Source organism: Anguilla anguilla, chromosome 8 (genome assembly GCF_013347855.1).
Source record: "Anguilla anguilla isolate fAngAng1 chromosome 8, fAngAng1.pri, whole genome shotgun sequence".
Lineage (NCBI taxonomy): Eukaryota > Metazoa > Chordata > Actinopteri > Anguilliformes > Anguillidae > Anguilla > Anguilla anguilla.
The window spans coordinates 12,278,577-12,297,194 of record NC_049208.1 but is presented as its reverse complement, the minus strand read 5'-3'; the positions used below and the strand labels follow the sequence as shown (position 1 = coordinate 12,297,194).

At 47.4% G+C, this 18,618-nt stretch overlaps 1 protein-coding gene across 2 annotated transcripts in view; it reads left to right on the top strand.

The window, feature by feature from the left end:
* The window catches only part of LOC118234498 (high affinity cAMP-specific 3',5'-cyclic phosphodiesterase 7A-like), a 28,656-nt gene that overhangs the window by 3,651 nt on the left and 6,387 nt on the right, over window positions 1-18,618 (top strand). The window contains exons 2-6 of one of the 2 annotated variants that reach the window (XM_035431071.1): window positions 13,121-13,181; window positions 14,510-14,596; window positions 17,738-17,889; window positions 18,062-18,125; window positions 18,486-18,581. In XM_035431071.1, coding sequence (XP_035286962.1) covers window positions 13,121-13,181; window positions 14,510-14,596; window positions 17,738-17,889; window positions 18,062-18,125; window positions 18,486-18,581 — 460 coding nt within the window. Of the gene's footprint in view, window positions 1-13,120; window positions 13,182-14,506; window positions 14,597-17,737; window positions 17,890-18,061; window positions 18,126-18,485; window positions 18,582-18,618 lie in introns of both variants that reach the window. The other variant, XM_035431070.1, reaches the window with a different exon arrangement.

Genomic DNA, 18,618 nt, shown 5'->3' with positions numbered 1-18,618 from the left:
TGCGTTAAGCAACGGCGGTGCTTCTGTATGAAACAGGATTGGCTCACCCGCTTCGTCGACACGACGGACTGATGGCGAGGGATTGGACAGACCCACAGCCCCACATTGCTTTAACCTTTTAAGGTGCAAAATCACAAATATGTGATGAGAATGTTCTTAACTGAACATTCTAATTCTGATGTAACAGTCACTACTGGCAACTGAAAGCAGTGGAGTTCTAGAACACCAAAATTTTCAAAAACATTCCAAAAAACGTACTCTTCAAAGGGTTTTAATTAAATCCTTCTCCATCTGTTTGTCCTTCATCCCCAGTGTGGTTATTACCCTTCCCCCAAGTTGCTCAAGGCAAGTAAACACTGCACACGTCCCTATGAACTACTTGGAAAGGGGCGATGCAAGTGCTGGACCTGGCCTGAGAAAATGGGGTTTTCCTTCGTTTTGGGGAAGCGTTTGGGGGTGGAAGCAGTGCACTATGGGTGTTAGCACTGCTGCAGTTGGGTCGGAACGCATCAGATTTTATCCCGTTTCTGGGGCTACTGTCGCTCTGGGAGCAGGGGAAAACCCCTGACTCACACCCCAGCCCGAGCCCATTACACCAAGCTCTCAAATCTTCACTAATCTGTGAGGGATAGCTGTTTGGTGAGCACTTAAGCTGATGGAGATGGAGGTAAACCGCACATCACTGAGTAAGCACCACTTTTCCCCGGGCGCAGTTTGCTCATGGCTTACCGAACTGGCCCGGATTTTTAGATGTGAAACGTACGCTCAGGATAAGCGTGTTAGCCCTTTCTCAAGAGCCCCAGAAGCACCTCCACGGATAGTGTTTTTTTTAACGCTGTAATTGTACAGCAGTCTGGATAATCGCACCAAGTAAACTTTAGCATGATAACTAATGTAGCCCTGAACACTGTGACCAGATTCGCTGATAACATATTGGCCTGTTTTGTATGGTGTGTCTGCGTGTGTGTGCGTGTCTGTTACTTCAGCTTCTGTATTTAAACACAGTGTATTAAATGGATATGAACAAACTGGAGTGCCAAGAAATTGTGACTTTTCTTTCTAGTTTTTCTAATTACCGATGCAGTAACATTGGCTGCCCTGACCTATTGACACGCTGACCTTACAGGTTATTGTGTCATTCTGAGATCATGCAGATCTTTGTGGTCTAAATAACATGAGCCGAGAGGGGGGGAGGGAAGTGGAGGGGAGTCTGGGGGTTGCATCTCTGTACATTGCCTCCCTGTTCTTGACCAGCACAGTGTGACCACGCTTTGCGACGTCATTGGCGGTCTGACCCTTACCGCTCTGCCAATCAAACGCAGACATTGTGTGTCTCTCTTTCACAGAAAGTCTGCCGGCCTCGGTTCAGCTGCTTCGTCTATTTGGGGAACTGGGCTTTCGTGGGAATCAAATGTCTTCAAAAGCCTGCAAGCATGTGTCCATCACTTGATGTGCATTCTCCCTCTCTCTGCCTTTCTCTCTCCCTCCCTTTATCTCTCTCTCTCTGTCATCACATTTTCACCTGGTCTGCTTCTTTTTTGTTACTTCGCACTCATTTGTTGATGGTCAATTAAAGCAGTTGTTTATATAGATAACACACCTGGGTTCTTGGGCCTGAATTGGTTGCTGGGTTTAAGCTGAAAAGAAGAAGCAGCGATCCTCGACTCTCTTGGGCCCAGGTTAAGTATCACTGCCTTCGTTTCCCAGCCCTGGTTCTGGGGGCCCAGTGTGTCATGCTGATTTAGACGTAGAGAAGTCTATCAAGTCGCCAGTGAGCGGCCCACTCACACTGAAGCCAGCGAGAGCTCAGCAGGGACGAAAACCAGCGTATACACCGTGCTGCTGAGGCTCAGCTTTAGAAACACAAGATTTGCCAGCGCACAGGATTAACACAGGTGTGTGTGTGTGGGAGGTAACAGGTTTGTTGTTGCTTTTGAGCGAGCTAGTGGAACACAGAAACCAAAGGAAGGTCCAGCAAGGCCTGACTGTTCAAACCAGAGAGTGTCACATTCGAGTCTCTCTCGCTCTGTCTCTCTCCCTTCCCCCTCCTCTGCTCTCTCTCTCCCACCGTCCGCAGCCCCCTCCCTCTTTCTCTTTGTCTCCCTCACACTGCATAATGGTGTAACTGTTACCAGTACAAATCATCTGAGTGATAACAAAAGGTTATAAATGATAATCTTGTTCGCTTTCTCGAACGCGCTTTGTTAGCTGTAGTTCGACAGTGGTTGTTATCTGGTAATCTCATTCTCTCTCCAAAGCATGCTTTGTTAGTTGTAGTTTGACAATACTTGTCATTATTGTTGCCTCAAAGTATCACACTGCTTCTGTCCCCTTCTTCATGTTGGTATACAGTAGAGCAAAAGCACCATTCTGTCTGTGAAAGCCCAGAAGCACAAAACAGCTCTGGAGTTTAATGTGAAGTCGCTGCACGGCCCTTGCCACGGCTTTCTTTTGTCTTAAACTAGCTCGCCTGCATTTTCAGAGAACAGTGCGTAATTCCCGATAGTTTCTCCTCAGTGACGTACCACCATTTATGTTTCGCACCTGTGTCCACAATGGAATGCCTAGTTTCTCTTGTCTTTTTTAACGGATTAAATGTAGGTGCTTAAATTGACGTCATCCTTCCTGCTAGGCGAGCGTTTCCTGAAAGCCACGGTTTTGCCTTTAGAAAATTAACCTCATTCGCGTTTGGCTCGCTCGCTGGCTCTGGTGTGAAGCAACGTATCAGGAATGCTGTTAGCCGCTTAGCGGCAATAGAGTTTACATTCGGCCCCATGCTCTCGGACGTTTTCGTGTCGTCAAAACCCCGTAAAATGATCGCTACCATCTGGCCGATCCTCTTCATCTTTTATTAATTCCAAATGCAGCCTGCAGTGAAGTGGCTATTTAACGCACTGATATGTGGAACCATATCTAAGTCATTATCTCCGTGTGTTTTTGGTCATGCTTGTATGTATGTGTGTGTGTGCGAGTGCGTGTGTGCGCGCATCCCAGTTCATGCATTTACACACTGGGCACCCACTGGACGTGCCACTCAGTAGCCCCCATTGATATACGTTTATTTATGAGTCTGTTGATTGGGCGAAGCTGTTATTTTACCTGTTAAGGCAAGCAAAGAGGGCAGCCAGCTAAAGAAAAGCCGCATTGTAGAGAAACCTTTCCAATATGTTTTTTATTCTTCTTTTGCATCAACCTGATATCACATGCAGAATTTCATGGTTTTTCACTTTTTCTTCCACGTTGCTGTTGAATGTAGGCCACTTCACTGCATCTTTTCGACTTCTGCTAGGGTGAGCTTACCATGCTGCTTTAATGTTTGAAACGGATTACATTGAAATGAAAGGGCAGTTTCTGTCTTAAGCGAGTGTTTATCTTTGACAGAGTCATGATATGGCTGCTCTCTCATGCGGTGATGTGCTAAATTGGTGTTGTAAGCATGTGAAAGGGGGACAGGGCCTCTTTCTGTGGGGCTTCTCCCACAACATGTAGCCTACTTTTAACCTCTGCACTGTCAGTGTGGCTGTGGTGGTTCACATTTTTTCCCCCCTCCAGAGTGCCGTTCTATGTAGAGTCATGAGTGCATTCCCCTGGTTAATATAGAAAGGTAATAGTGGCACGGGGTCTGTGGATTTAGGTCAGTGCTGATATTTCCAATGGTCGGGAAAGTTTTGGAACCACAGAAACTGTGTTTGTATGGGTGTGGCTGTAGGCTAAAGAGGCTTGCTTTATATAGCAAAAATTGCCTTTGCATGCTGTAATCATAGTTAAAACATGGCAGTATTAAAGAGACCCCCTGACATCACTTCACAAGGGGTGGGTGTTTTATTGGTGTCTCGTTGTCAGCGGTGACGTGCTGAATTGCATCAGAGTTTTTATTTATGTATTTTTAACACTGTAGCCACTGCACAACTCATGGACCCCGCCCCTATCCCTATGGTCTCTTCAAAGAAATAGCCCCGTCTGGAGTTTCATTGGTTTCTGGAGCCTTAAATTGCTTTCAGAGTGTGTGTGTGATTGTTTAATGAGAGCTCTTGGTGCATGCGGTCTTGTGCAGCTTGGAGCCTGGGCTTTATGTCGGCGCAGTTTAGAGGACTGTGAGCTGGGCTCAGTGGCCGTATGGCAGGGCCAGCACATCCAGACAGCCCCTGTGTACGAGGCTGTGCTCACGCTTGCTCAGCCAGGCCAGCGGCAGGGCAGGGCAGGGCAGGGCGAGGCTCCGTGTCTCCAGGCTTCTCGGCAGAGTGTGACAATTCCCTGGGGGGGGGGGGGGAGGGAAGGGGGGGCTCTGAATTTCTGAAGCAAAGTTGAACAGTATTGCCTCAATCGCAGAGCCCTAAGAAAGCAGGGACATGCTCATTGGACTCCATGGTGGCTCAGAGCAGCTGTTCGAATCAAAATGTCACCATGTCTCTTGGCTTTTTTTTTCAATTTATTTTTTATTTTTTTGTGTCAAATGACTTTTGGCTTTCCATAAACCAAATGAGTTTTTTTTTTTTTTTTTCTGGCATTTAAAAATGTTGGAGCTTGCCCAGTTTAGAGCTGTACAGATGGCAGTGACTTCACAGTTTGACCGCCAAGCAGGTCAGATGTAGGCTAGCTCAGCAGCTGCGGACGCTGCCTTCGGTTTGGAGCCAGGCTTGATAGTCGTCCCTGTGTACACTGACCCTGTTTGCTTTTGCTGCTCAGTATTAATGGAGCTACAAAGTGTACAGGGCTATTAGACGCCACAAGTGCTCTATCAGAGTAGAATGTACCCTGTAAGAGTTTACCCTAACACTGAACGCTTTACGCTCGATGTTTTGAAGAGTGATGAAACAGAAACAGAAGAAGAAGAAGCACTCTCAGGGGGATGGGGGGAGGGGTGGGGGGTGGGGGGGCGTTAAAGCGAAACCGTGAGCCCAAAATGAGTCTTAAGAAGTTCGGTCTCTCGGCAGAGCTGAGTGGTGTTTTTGCCGCGGGGCAGTTGGCAGAGGTAATTACACAGTCGTAGCCGCAGCACTGTGATCACAGGCACGGGGGAGAAAAATGGCGCAAAACCCTCAATTCCACAGAACCACGGAGATAAACGTTTTAAACTGCGTACGCGTTTTCTTTAGGCAAGGGTTTTTCATGGGTTTCGAGTTAAGATTTTACATTCAAATTACATTTATAAATGAATTGGAGGCCTCTTGTGAATGTGAAGTTTATTGATTCCCGTAACCATAAAAAATAATGTTTAATATTCATATGCAGCAGTGACAGTGGTGTTTATGAGCTCTACAGCAGTACTGGGAAAGCGCTTTTGTGATTTGGGGAACAGTTTCCTCTTGCTGTGATTCACTCTTACTGGAATTGCCAAACTACTTCCCTCTAACTTACGTCTAAAGCAGAATGTTTTTTTGTTTGTTTCCGGTTTGTCATTCCTCTTGGCTTTAAAACTCAGATTGATGAAACCAGAGGTTTTCCTTGTTGAATTCCTGCACATCTCACATGATATTGGAATATATTTGAAATTCTGTGGAAATAATTCAACTGCATTGCAGCACTTCACAATATGTTATCAGGTATCAAAATTACTGCCACTTTAAGACTTATTATTGGATTACATTGCGCTGCTGTGAAACACATTATCACTACGTTGTCCAAAATACCTACATATTCCTAATATATTACGGTACGGTGTAGTCAGTTTCCATAAAGGACGCTGAAGTCACAGACGTGGACTGCAGCTGCTGTCTTTGCCGGCGTGGTCACCGTTTGCCAGAACTTTTCATCTGATTTGAATGCGTGACGGCGCGGCTGTTGTCTCTCGTTTTACTGTTTCTCCGTTTCCTGGGAATCCGTGACGCCGCGCGGAAACGGCTCTCGTGGCGACGGGGTTCGTCTGGAAGGCGGCGGCCCCGCGTGGAGACGTGTCCAGCGCCTCCGACGGCCTGCGCACGCGGCGTAAGAGAAATGCAAAGGGTGTTTGCATTTCTCTGTTTTCCACTTAACGCGCTTAACTCTGTACCGCCAGCGTGGCGCGTAACTGAACAAATCTTAATGATGTTTCCAGAACCTTCTTGTAAAGTAAAAAAATAAAAATAAAATAAATAACAAGAAGAAAAGATTTTGATTCAAGCCTCAGTGAATTTCTCTGCTGTAAGGGCTAGTTTTCTCTACTCACACCGGGGGCAGAACATGCATGTATAATGCTCCCTGGCAAAAAAAAAAGCCTCAAAGTCATATTCTCGAATTCGCATGAAGGACGAAGGCCCCGGCAGTATTTCATTCCGCGCAGCTGCGCAGAGTGCTGGCGACGGGTTTGAGCTGCAGGGATGGCGGTGGTTGCGCAGTCTTCTGTGCGTTGGGGGGGGGGAGGGGTGTGGTGAGAGAGGAAGCACTCTGGTCACGTACAGCGCGCTACGCTTCTGCAGCGGGAGATTAGCGCCCGCGATGATAAATTATGACGCGGGCGATAAGTCGACCCCGGACGCAGGAGCCGGCGTGGTGCTGACCCTGCCCGCCGCGTTGCGCGGCGTCGCCGTTGCCATGCCGTCGCCATCGCCAGGCCTTTTCTTACTGCTGCTCCTCGCTAAAGACGGCGTCAGCGCAGACAGAAAATGAGAGAGAGAGAGAAGAGAGAGAGAGAGAGAGAGGGAGAGAGACAGAGAGAGAGAGAGAGACAGAGACAGAGAGAGAGAGAGAGAGGGAGAGGGAGAGGAGAGAGAGACAGAGAGAGAGAGACAGAGAGACAGAGAGAGAGAGGGAGAGCGAGAGAGAGAGAGAGAGGCCGCGGGTTGCGCAGTCTTTGTGGCAGCCTTTGGCGCCTGCAGCAGCGCCGTGCTGTCCGTCCCGTCTCTGCGTCGCCGTCCGCGTGGACTTTGACCCCCTCAGCACCTCACAGCACCCCGGTCTCCTGTCTCAGGCTGATAGTGGCCTTCATATCGCCTCCTGTCTCCTCGCGGTTATAACCTTCTCAGCCGCAGCAGGTGAGAATCGGGGCTTTGCGAACCCCGTTGTAGGCTGAGCCGCTGTGTGATGTCACTGATTCGTGTGACTCAGTAAAAAGACACTGTGTTTCGTTTCACTGCAGAGCGCTGTGATGGGTTTTAGCTGGCGAGCTGGACGTTACGCGTGGTAGCTCCATCAATCTGTGGATCACAAAGCCTTGATCTGCATTATTTGCTCATTGATTATTAGCGTACCGTGACAGCGTATCTGACAAGCCCAACCTGCCCTGTTATGCTGCTTCTGTTTTACGCAGAAATCAGGGCATTGTTGGAAAATAAGCCTTCTGACTTTTTTTTTTTTTTTAATAGTTAAAATTCAATCATTGAAAAATCGGCTAAGAACCAGTGGCGGACAGCCCCACTGGTCCCCCTTCCGAAAAAGGCTTAGGACATCGTCCTCCGTTATATTTACACATTCTATGTTACAGACTTTAATAAGCTACTTAAACCTGGACTCTTTTCTTGATTATATTACCATATTATTATGGAGTATTACATTTGTATGATCTATAGAACGTTATACAATTTTTCCTTTTGGTAGCATATTTAATACCCAGTTCAGGGCAGCCTGTGTGTGTGTTTTTGAAACCTAAACGGTGTGTGAGTCTGGTGTTTAGCGGCTGCTTTCTTCATCTGCAAACGTCGGCCAAGCCTGCCGCTATTATTGAGCTAGCCCCCAGGGAAGCTCGTGAAGCAGAAAAAATTCCCTTGCAGATCCATGTGACACGTGAGGAGGGGGGAGGGGAGGGAGGGAGGAGGGGGTGGGGGGTGTATATCCGAAGCCACGTGAGCTGTGTGTGATGCCCCGCAGCCGGGAGAACAGACTTAACGAGCAGGGGCTCGTCGGTCACATCCTCGAGCCTGTCCAGCACCTGGCACCTCTGCCAAATAAGGGCCCTGCAGATGAGCTAGGGCTCCACAGTCTCATCCTGTGAGCCTGTCCAGCACCTGGTACCCCTGCCAAATAAGGGCCCTGCAGAGCCTGTGCAGGCGGTGTGTGTGGTGGTGCAGGCGGTGTGTGTGCGGTGGTGCATGCGGTGTGTGCTAGTGCAGGCAGTGTGCGGTGGTGCAGGCGGTGTGTGTGGTGGTGCAGGCGGTGTGTGCGGTGGTGCAGGCAGTGTGCGGTGGTGCAGGCGGTGTGTGTGGTGGTGCAGGCGGTGTGTGCGGTGGTGCAGGCAGTGTGCGGTGGTGCTGGCGCCCTGCAGTCCGTCTCCACGCAGAAGGCTTACGCTGCAGAATTCACTCTCCACGGTTCCCTCAGTCTCACAGCGCTCTGCCTCTCCCCCCTCACAGGGCCATCACTAGCGCTGGCTCCTGCCCCAGCCACCAGCTCCTCTTTTATTCAGTCCTTCACTCGCTTTGCTTTGCCTTTTTGTGTTGATAAAGAAACATCAGTAGATTGAACATTTCATTCCGTTTATGTTGCGAATATTTGATGGGGTCTCTGCACCCTGAACAACATTTCTGCAGATGAGTCAATCTGTGAAGGACAGATCTGGCTAAAATCTATGGATATGAAAAAAACTGCACTAGGCTATATTGTGCACGTGGGCCTTTTTGGAAAATATGAAAAAATGTACTGTGATATCTGAAAACGGCAATGATGTGTATTGGCCTACTTTCTCGCGTATTGAGATGTTGCAATAGCAATACATTTTATTTCAATACATTGCAGTATTTTGATTTCTGTAAGGGTTCGTAGATGTGCATATACTGTATATGTGTCACCACAGTGCATTTCATTGAAGTGCATCAGTGTATTTGCGTATTACTCAGTAGCTCGGCATTTTTTTTTCTCTAATCTGTTCCGCTTGGATTTACGATATGAGGTTGAAAGGTTTTTCCAATTAGACTCAAACTATTGCTTACGTCAAACGGTAAAATGGGTTGACGAGAAATGTAACCCTTGGAATTGCTCACTGTATGACACGGCGCTCGGCAGCGTAATTAGGGAAGGTTTCTTTCCGCTAATGAGTGTGCGCTCATGTGATTGCGTACTTATTGGCACCGCATTGCTTGTCGTTTGCTGTTATTCGTTGTGTAACTTCCTTGTAGCTTTCTGCTCATACGCTTGTGCAAGTAGCTTCAGGACGGTGTGCTTGTCGTTAGGACAGGTTTGGGACAGGACAGGTTATTAAAATAAAAAGATTGACTAGCACCGGTTGAGCCAGAATAATTGGTTGGGGAGAAGAAAAAAACAAAACAAACAAACAGTTCAGCATATGCACCAGTGCACCAGAAGTTTGATTTCTGGCCAGTGCTCTATATTATTGGCTCTCTAGGGAGCAGTAATTGCCCCTTTAGGGGGTGGAAGCCTCCTGCGATGTTACAGTTTACGTGCTGTCCTTTCCCTGACGTCCACTGCAGAGTCAATACTGCTGTTAGAGAGGGGAGTTCAGCTCCAGGCTGGCTGTGTTTTTAGCACATCCGAGTCGGTCATAAAGGTAATGTCTCCTTGTGTGTGCGCTGTCGCATATGGGATGTGTCAGATCTCCACCTGAACTCCCCTTTAAGATGTGGCTGACTCCTCTGCTCTGGGGATTCGTGGTCTTTTCTGTGGAAGAACTGCAGGGGCTGTGGAGAGCAGGCCTGGTGTGTGCGTGCGTGCGTGCGCGTGTGTGTCTGTGAATCTGTGTGTGCGTGCGTGCATGTGTGTGTGAGAGACAGATTGTGTGAGTCAGTGTATTTATGTGTGAGAGTGTGTGTGTGTGTGAGTGACTATGTATGTATGTATGTGTGTGTGTGCGTGTTTAAGGATCTGTGTTTGCATACACTTTGTTTTTTTTTGGTAAATTGTAGATCTGAATGATCTGTTGTGGTGCTCTCATAGCACAACATGACTTCATGCAAATTCTATGGTTGTGTTATCAGTGGGGTACCTGGCTATTTTGGATTAGTTATGCAAAGTTGGGATGGTATATTGCAGAAGCATACACCTACCCAATGACAAAATATACAAATTGAACTGCCCAACACTCTCTCGAACTGATGGAGGATGAAATTTGGATCATAAAGTTAAGCGTAAATAATTCTTAAGAAAACAAAGTGGAACGGCAGAAACGTTTGCCAGAAATGACTCACAATGCCAGCATTGTGCGTTGGTGCTGCCATTTATAAAAACTGAAACCGGGGGAAGAAAAATGTAAAATTTGTTTCTCAAAGTGCGTTGCAGATAGATTGAACGTACCCCCCATTTCCAAGTTCACTGCGGAGTTCCGGCCCGGGGTTTCCACGGGGACCCCCTGCGCAGTGCGGTACGGGCGCGGCCGAGGGTCACCGCGCACCGCCAGCTAGCCGTGGCGCTCCGGGCCGCTCCATCAGTAAATACCGCCCTGTGTTGACACTAAAACACTAACGTGTCACAGATGGCTGGCGCATCAGTCCTCCTGATCCCTGGAATAGTAGCCACAGGTCTGAAAGGAGGGCGGGAGGCGGGGGGGGGGCGGGGGGGGGGGGGGGGGTTGGGACGGGCGGGCGGGGGCGATGGGAGATGTTATCTCGCTGCCCAGGCCTGCAGGCACAGCTCATCTCTGTCCTTCTGCAAGGAATTTGTACCTGAAGAGCCGCTGACGACCGCTCTGGAGCCGAGAGCTCCCGTCTGCAGACCAGGCCCAGCCCCGGCCGGGCTTCCCTCACGGCTTTATCTGTTTAACGACTGTGGCTGAGCCCGTTTCCCAGACAGCAAGCACAGCATTACAGCTACAAGATACAGAAAAAGGGGTTTCCTGTGAATGGGAAAAGCTGCAGTGTGAATGGTATCAGTATTCACAAACGCTAGATAAAACGAGTTAAACAATGGTTTCAGAACCCACCCTAGATCTCCATGTAACCGAGTTGATCGAAGGTCACTTTACAGAGTGCTGCCTCAGTCTGATCCTGCCGGTCTGTGTACGGCTTGGAGAGAGGCTCGTATATGAAGGGATACCTGTTCATTTTTCAGTGGATTGAAAGAAAAAAATATTTGAGATTGAAAAGCTATCTGGCAACCAGCCATGGTCATTTAACCCACCCACTTTCCTGGTCCTACCTTTATGTTTTTATGGAGTTGCTCAGATTAGCTAACTGTGTTTGCAGTGCTGTTTTAGAGCATGGCAACAAATGATCTGTATTATGTAACGCATTATCTAACGTAGCACAATATATTAAAAGAGTGCTTTGTTATGGCAGATATTCTCTTGTGGCCTGTCAGTATGTTCCGTGTTTCATCTTTTGTCTTTTGGCTGTCCTGTTCAACTGGCGGGATTTCAGTAAATGAAAAGCTGAATAAAATGATCAGAAAAACCAAACCACAGAAGAAGGAAAAAAATGTCATCACATTTAGTTTGTCTTTGGTTCTGTGGTTTAGCTGTGAATCCCAAATTTTGTGCCGCTATAAATAGTAGTTTTTCAAAAATGAGTTCTGCTGTATTCACAAGCTTCCAGTCTAGCATAGCATTATTAGCTAGCCCTTGGCAAATTTGTTCACGAGAAGTGTTGTATTTCCTGCGGTGCGTTTATTATGAGTTGGGAGAGACGCTGCTCATGCAAATCGGTCTGGCCGGCTGACGTCATTGGGAGAAGCTGGTGGCATTTGGGGACAGGGCCAGCCTGTCTCTCCCTGGGCCTGGGACCGGAGAGGACAGTGTGTAAAGCCAGCGGCGTGTCATTCAGGGTTACCAACATTTAGGGGTATCCCTTTAAACCTGGATCAGGACTAACCCCTTAATGTACAACAGGAGTAATGCCTTTATCTACAGCAGGAATAAACCATTGATCTAGAGCGGGAGTTTAAATCAGGATTAAACCCCTTGATGTAGACCAATGAGTAATCCCTTAATCTAGAGCAGGACCAACCCATTAATCTAGAGCAGGAGTAACCCCTTAAACTAGACAATGTGTAAAGTAAGCCCACTTAAACTAAACCAGGTGTAATCCTTTGGAGCGCAGGTCATTCCTTGGAAGAGAGTGGGCTCTTGTGTTTGCTGGTAAAAGTGAACCATTACACAGGCCTTTGCTTCAGAATCAAGGCCCAAATGCATGTCTGGTATTAACCAGTATATCACTGCAGTACAGGGGACAGGAGGCGATTCTCTTAGAGATGTCAGATGTTGTTTGAGGGATGAAATTGTGAAAATGTAGGACAGGGTTAACCATGCAAATGCTTTTTGATGGTATGGGAAAATCTGCTGGCATACGTAATCTACGTCAGCGTGATGTCACAACTACAGGAAATCCATGCGTAATTAACAGATTTCCCAACTGCGGATTCTGCTTTTGAAAAACCCGTCCGTCTATCTATATATTGTATATACTGTCTCTCTCTCACGCACAAACACACACACAGAGCGAGAGAGAGAGGGAGTGCTCTGGGCTGATTCGCTGATTTAGGGCAGAATGTGATGCGATTTAATTTTTTGCTCTTTCTGAGAACCGTCACGCCAAGACACAAAATCGTTTGAGCCAGCGGCTATAATCCGTAACAGCCTTCTCCGGGCTCGGCCGTAATTGTGTCACGCTCAATTACACTGCTGTTCCATTGGTCAACAGCGAGGCAGTCAGAACGACGGCCTCTAGAAATCACTCGTGCATCATCTGCCCCAGTTTGAATCCTCTCGAAGAGAATTCAAAAAGATTCTTTTATTTACCGTCGCGCTTCATGATCTTGTTGTGGTGAGTTGAGCACGGAGCGTGAATTTATCACGTGCTGCGGCTTTGTTTGATTTCTCACGTGAACAACGTGGCGGTCGTTTTCAGAACACTGAATTTTCTGGGTTCCATTCCGTTTTACAGCTCCAGACGTCATGCTCCTTTCTCTCTTGATAAAAAAAGAACACCAGTAATTTCTCTTTTCCCCCCAATAATTTGTACTCATTCTGAGTGACGACAATAGTTTTTTGAATTTAATAAATACCCTCTCAGGCTTCAGGAATAAAGGTCTTCTTTTTTAGAAAGAGAAAATTTTAAATACCTGTTATATACATGAAAATGGCTACTGTAAATTCGGATTGCTCAAAGTGCACCGCTTCACTTTTCTGATGACGTAGCCTGTTATGACTTAAGATGGGACTCTTTTCATTCTGGGTTGATGGTTATTGTGCTTATGTTTTTTTTAGTTTTTTTTTAATGGACTTCATCTCTTGCTGATTGCTTATCTTGTTTGTCTTTCACAGAGAAGAGGAGCGATCTCCTATGACAGCTCGGATCAGACCGCCCTCTACATTCGAATGCTTGGTACGTGTCGCCTTTCTTTCACCTCTCCTCTGTTCTCCTTCGAAGGAGAAAAACAGCCTTTCCTCGCAGGCAGTATTCATTTCCAAAAATAAAACATTAAGCACTGTCTGCCCAGTGTCTGAAGAATGTTTCCTGTGGACGATATACGCTGGTCAATCCTCTTGTTTAGCCTGAAATGCTTCGGTGGTCTTGCCCTTTTAATCTCCTATGTGGATTTCCCAAATCACTGAAAAGCAATTTTGACTAGGCCTATACTAGCAGGAATGCCTTGAAATATTTTTTTTTTCAATTAATTCAGGGAATCAAGGATAAGACCCCTTGAAAATGAGTGCCTTCGTGATGAACATTTAACTTTTTAGAGTGGTGCAGCTCCTGTCCCAAACAACACTGCTATGCCAAATATTTGTTTGAATGGTGCTGCAGTTATTACTGCTTTCTGTGGTGCTGTGTGAAGGCAGTACGATACAGTGGGTAAATGGGCTCATGACTGTAGGCTGTAGGTTTTATTATTTTATAGGGAACTTCACTGTAGCACACTTCAGCAGGGATCTTCACCTGAATTGCCTTGGTAAATACCCAGCTGTATACATGAATGGGCAGTGTCTAAACTCCAGACTAGCTGGTTCTAGTAAATTGATGCTAGATTTTTTTCATAGAATGCATTGTCGCACCAGACTTTGCTCTCATGTGTACAAAGATTGTCAAATAATGAGGAACTTTGTTACAATTTCCAACAATTAGGCATTGTGACATCATCAACAATGATGCCCAAAATTGTGACGTCAGATGAGGCCCAAAATTGCAACAGTACATACAGTGATGCTGCAAAATGTGACATGTTCCACTGTGAGACCCAAAATTGTGACATCACCCACTATGAGACCCAAAATTGTGACATCACCCATTCTGACACCCAAAATTGTGACATCACCCATTCTGACACCCAAAATTGTGACATGTCCCATTGTAAGACCCAAAATTGTGACATGTCCCATTGTAAGACCCAAAATTGTGACATCAACCACATTGTTGGCCAGAGTGGAAATATTGCAGGTCAGTGGTTATTACACGGTGTTACTTTTATCATCAAGTCCACAGCCTCTTTTTTCAAAGGCACCCCTGTCTAAAGCTGAGATGGAGCTGTACCTACCATCAGTGAGAATTTTAAAATGATCAAATTAAAGAACAGTTTCAGTTTTCTACCTGTTTTCTGCTCTGGCTGGCCTGAATATTACCCATGACTCCAGGTCTGGTGAATGATAAACAGTCCACTTTACATGTATCTTGAGGACTTTGTTTTGTTGTTGTCGTTATTTTTGCTCTAGGAGATGTGAGAGTGAGACGCCAGGTGGGGTTTGAACCAGAACGACGTGGCTCGCATCCCTACCTGAATGTCGACTTCCGAATTTTGCACTGTAAGTACGGAGGACTGTTTGCACGCAGCCAAACCTTGGCCTACTTATAAGTTTTAATGAGACTAAACTCTGATTCACCCAGTTAGCGATGTTGCCTAGTTTACATAATTCACTTAATGTTTTTGAATACGGCAACGACAGCCGCCAAATTTATGTCATCTCGTTATATTTTTGCAATAATTTGCTTACCAAGCACCGTTGTTTAAGGAAGCTTACATAGTTCAGTCGTATAGACAGCTGGATAATATTTAGGTTCCTAGCTTAAGGGCTCAATGGCCCCACCCTGTGCCCCCCCCCCCCCCCCCCCCCCTCCCCCGGATCCAGACCTGCAATCTTCTGCTTACCAGTGCAGTTCTCTGAAAGATGACCTTACAATTGTAATTCATTCCGGTACTTTCTTTGAAGGCCAGACATGTGCAAGGCGCTGCCAGCTGAAATTAATCTGGGGCCTTGCTCATCAAAGACAACATTGGAAGTGATGCATGTCTTCTGAAATGCATGCCAGCGTCTGTCCCCCCCTCCCCCCCTCCCTCCCTCCCCCTCCTCCCATGGCCCTGGCTCAGTGCCAACGGCCCCAGGGCCTGAAAGCAAGCTCAGACGTAGTTAACGCAGGTGTAGTTTATAGAGGTGTAAGCTGCGGGCCAGCACCCATGCAAACCGTAAGCTAACGTACGCACACATGCACGAAAGGCCGGAAGGATAAATTCCTACATGTTGCGGATTCCCGTCAGAAGTCACGTTTCGGCTTTGAAAATGAGGCCACGCTGGAGCCATGTGCCCTTCAGATGCACGGAGGGCCGTGATTGGGCGTTCCCGCGGTGACACGGCTGGCCTGGGTGTGACCGTTTTCGTGCCACCGCGCTTAGTCACACGTTTTGAAAGCATTGTCTCTGTATCGTTCTGTCGGCTCGATATCTCGGCTGGTGCGCTCTGGGGTTACGAATTCAGCCACCGAAGCTGCACAGAACTGACTTCTCCACCTCTTCTGACCTCATTACTGTAACTCCAAGAGATGTAGACCATAGTACCATTTCCTTATCGCTGATATTAAAACCACAAAAAAAAAACACCAAGCCCTTTCTTTGTCAAAAATAACAAAGCCAGCAACGGAAGGATTGACTCACCCTGTCCCAAACACAAAACCACCCCCCCCCCCCTCCCCAGAAAAAAATCTATCCAAGGCTGGCTGCAGTCCAGTCCCTTCTAAAGCAGCAGAGAACTTTCTAGAAGGCTGAGTAGGTAGCCGCAGCGGGCTGTTCCAGTGAGCCGTGCTGTGTTCGCTGACACAGCGGGTCTTTTGCGCTTTTTTACTTTTGGCCAGACCCGGGGGGGGGGGGGGCGCTGAGTCAGCAGCGAGCTCGACCCCCTCAGGCTGCAGCGGAGGTGGCGGGGACAGACCCAAATCCCTTCTGCTGTGCTGCTCATTCAGTCCGTCTGAGTTACTGTCTGCATATTTTTTTTGTAACCCCCACCCCCCTTTTAAAAAAAAAATTCAAATCTTCATGGGCTGTTTGTGTTCTTTTTTTTGCATACATCAGCTGTGTGTCATACCCATTTGTACAATGGCCCTGTCTTCAAGATACATTTGACGATAGACCTGTTTATATGAATGCGGTCTTGTAACATTAGAACATAAGAACATTTGTGATTTACAGAACAGGCCATTCAGTCTGTTTCACCCTGCCATTTTGTTTGCGTCTAAAATCATGACAAAATGACCTTTATTTCTGTGGTGCTTCCCTGTACAATAAAGCTATTAAAACAGTTAACTGTTTAAGACAGAAATCAATAAGCTCCCAAACTGACAATTATTGCATTGAGCAGAAAATATAACTGAAAAAAAATCTATTTTCAACTGTAGTCGAACAAACTTCAAACCTATATTCAGAAAGCTGTACTGTAGATATCTAACTGGGCAGTTGGGAGAGGGGTATAATGAGCCAGCCTGGTTCCAGCTCTACAGTGAGAAAGGGGTATAATGAGCCAGCCTGGTTCCAGCTCTACTGTGAAAAAGGGGTATAATGAGCCAGCCTGGTTCCAGCTCTACAGTGAGAAAGGGGTATAATGAGCCAGCCTGGTTCCAGCTCTACAGTGAGAAAGGGGTACAGTGAGCCAGCCTGGTTCCAGCTCTACAGTGGGAAAGGGGTATAATGGCTCAGCCTGGTTCCAGCTCTACAGTGAGAAAGGGGTATAATGAGCCAGCCTGGTTCCAGCTCTACAGTGAGGAAGGGGTATAATGAGCCAGCCTGGTTCCAGCTCTACAGTGGGAAAGGGGTATAATGAGCCAGCCTGGTTCCATCTCTACAGTGGGACAGGGGTATAATGAGCCAGCCTGGTTCCAGCTCTACAGTGAGGAAGGGGTATAATGAGCCAGCCTGGTTCCAGCTCTACAGTGGGACAGGGGTATAATGAGCCAGCCTGGTTCCAGCTCTACAGTGGGACAGGGGTATAATGAGCCAGCCTGGTTCCAGCTCTACAGTGGGACAGGGGTATAATGAGCCAGCCTGGTTCCAGCTCTACAGTGGGACAGGGGTATAATGAGCCAGCCTGGTTCCAGCTCTACAGTGGGACAGGGGTATAATGAGCCAGCCTGGTTCCAGCTCTACAGTGAGAAAGGGGTATAATGAGCCAGCCTGGTTCCAGCTCTACAGTGGGGCAGGGGTATAATGAGCTGGCCTGGTTCCAGCTGTACAGTGGGACAGGGGTATAATGAGCCAGCCTGGTTCCAGCTCTACAGTGGGACAGGGGTATAATGAGCCAGCCTGGTTCCAGCTCTACAGTGGGACAGGGGTATAATGAGCCAGCCTGGTTCCAGCTCTACAGTGGGAAAGGGGTATAATGAGCCAGCCTGGTTCCAGCTCTACAGTGGGACGGGTATAATGAGCCAGCCTGGTTCCAGCTGTACAGTGGGACAGGGGTATAATGAGCCAGCCTGGTTCCAGCTCTACGGTGGGACGGGTATAATGAGCCAGCCTGGTTCCAGCTGTACAGTGGGACAGGGGTATAATGAGCCAGCCTGGTTCAGCTCCACAGTGGGAAAGGGGTATAATGAGCCAGCCTGGTTCAGCTGTACAGTGGGACAGGGGTGCTTGTTTTTGGAGCGGTCAGCTGACCCGTACCCCTGCTCTGATTGGCCTGCAGCTCAAGCGGACGGCCCGGGCCCCGCGTCCTCCCGGAACATCCGGCGGCTGCTGAGCTTTCAGAGGTACCAGCACTCGTCCCGTCTCTGCCGGGGGCTCCCCGACCAGAACCCGCTCCCCATCCTGGACCAGGACTACACCGGCCAAGCCAAGGTGCGTCCCAACACAACCGGTCACGCCCGAACTCTACGTCCGTTTCAGAAGAAAACCAGCGAGGCGGAAAGCACAAATGCACTCGATACAATATGCTCAGTGCTGTAGTCAGTTGTTCATCTGATTGATTTATTTTTCTCTCTGTTTGTTCTTTACCCTCTTCCTCTTGCAGTGCATGCTGGAAAAGGTTGGCGGCTGGAAGTTTGATATATTTCTGTTTGACAGGTTAACTAACGGTACGTGTTTTTTGTTTCACAAGTGAATGTTTCTTCCTTATGGCTGTTTTCGTGCATTGCAAAAACAGGTCGTGAGTGCCTTTGAATTGCTTTGGCACTAATTTAATAGCAAATCAGGAAATGTTGCATCTGAAAAGGGAAAATTCGCAGAAAGATCATCTGCTTTAGTGTTCTGATAGTGATTATTTACTTAGCCGTGTTAAATGATGGGTGGTATATATTGCCCCCTGCTGTCTGTTCTGGATAAGTGCCACTGTTTTCTTTGGTTGTCTGTATTTGTATCTGGTAAGGAAGGCTGCAGAGTTGAAGAGATGGAGAAAGTGTGTTTTTTCCACTGATTTCCCCTCTGTCTCTGTGCAGGAAACAGCCTGGTCTCCCTCACCTTCCATCTTATAAACCAGTATGGACTGATCCAGCTCTTCCAGTTAGACATGGTGAAACTTCGCAGATTTTTGGGTAACTTTTACACTTATTTTAAGATTCTAACACATGT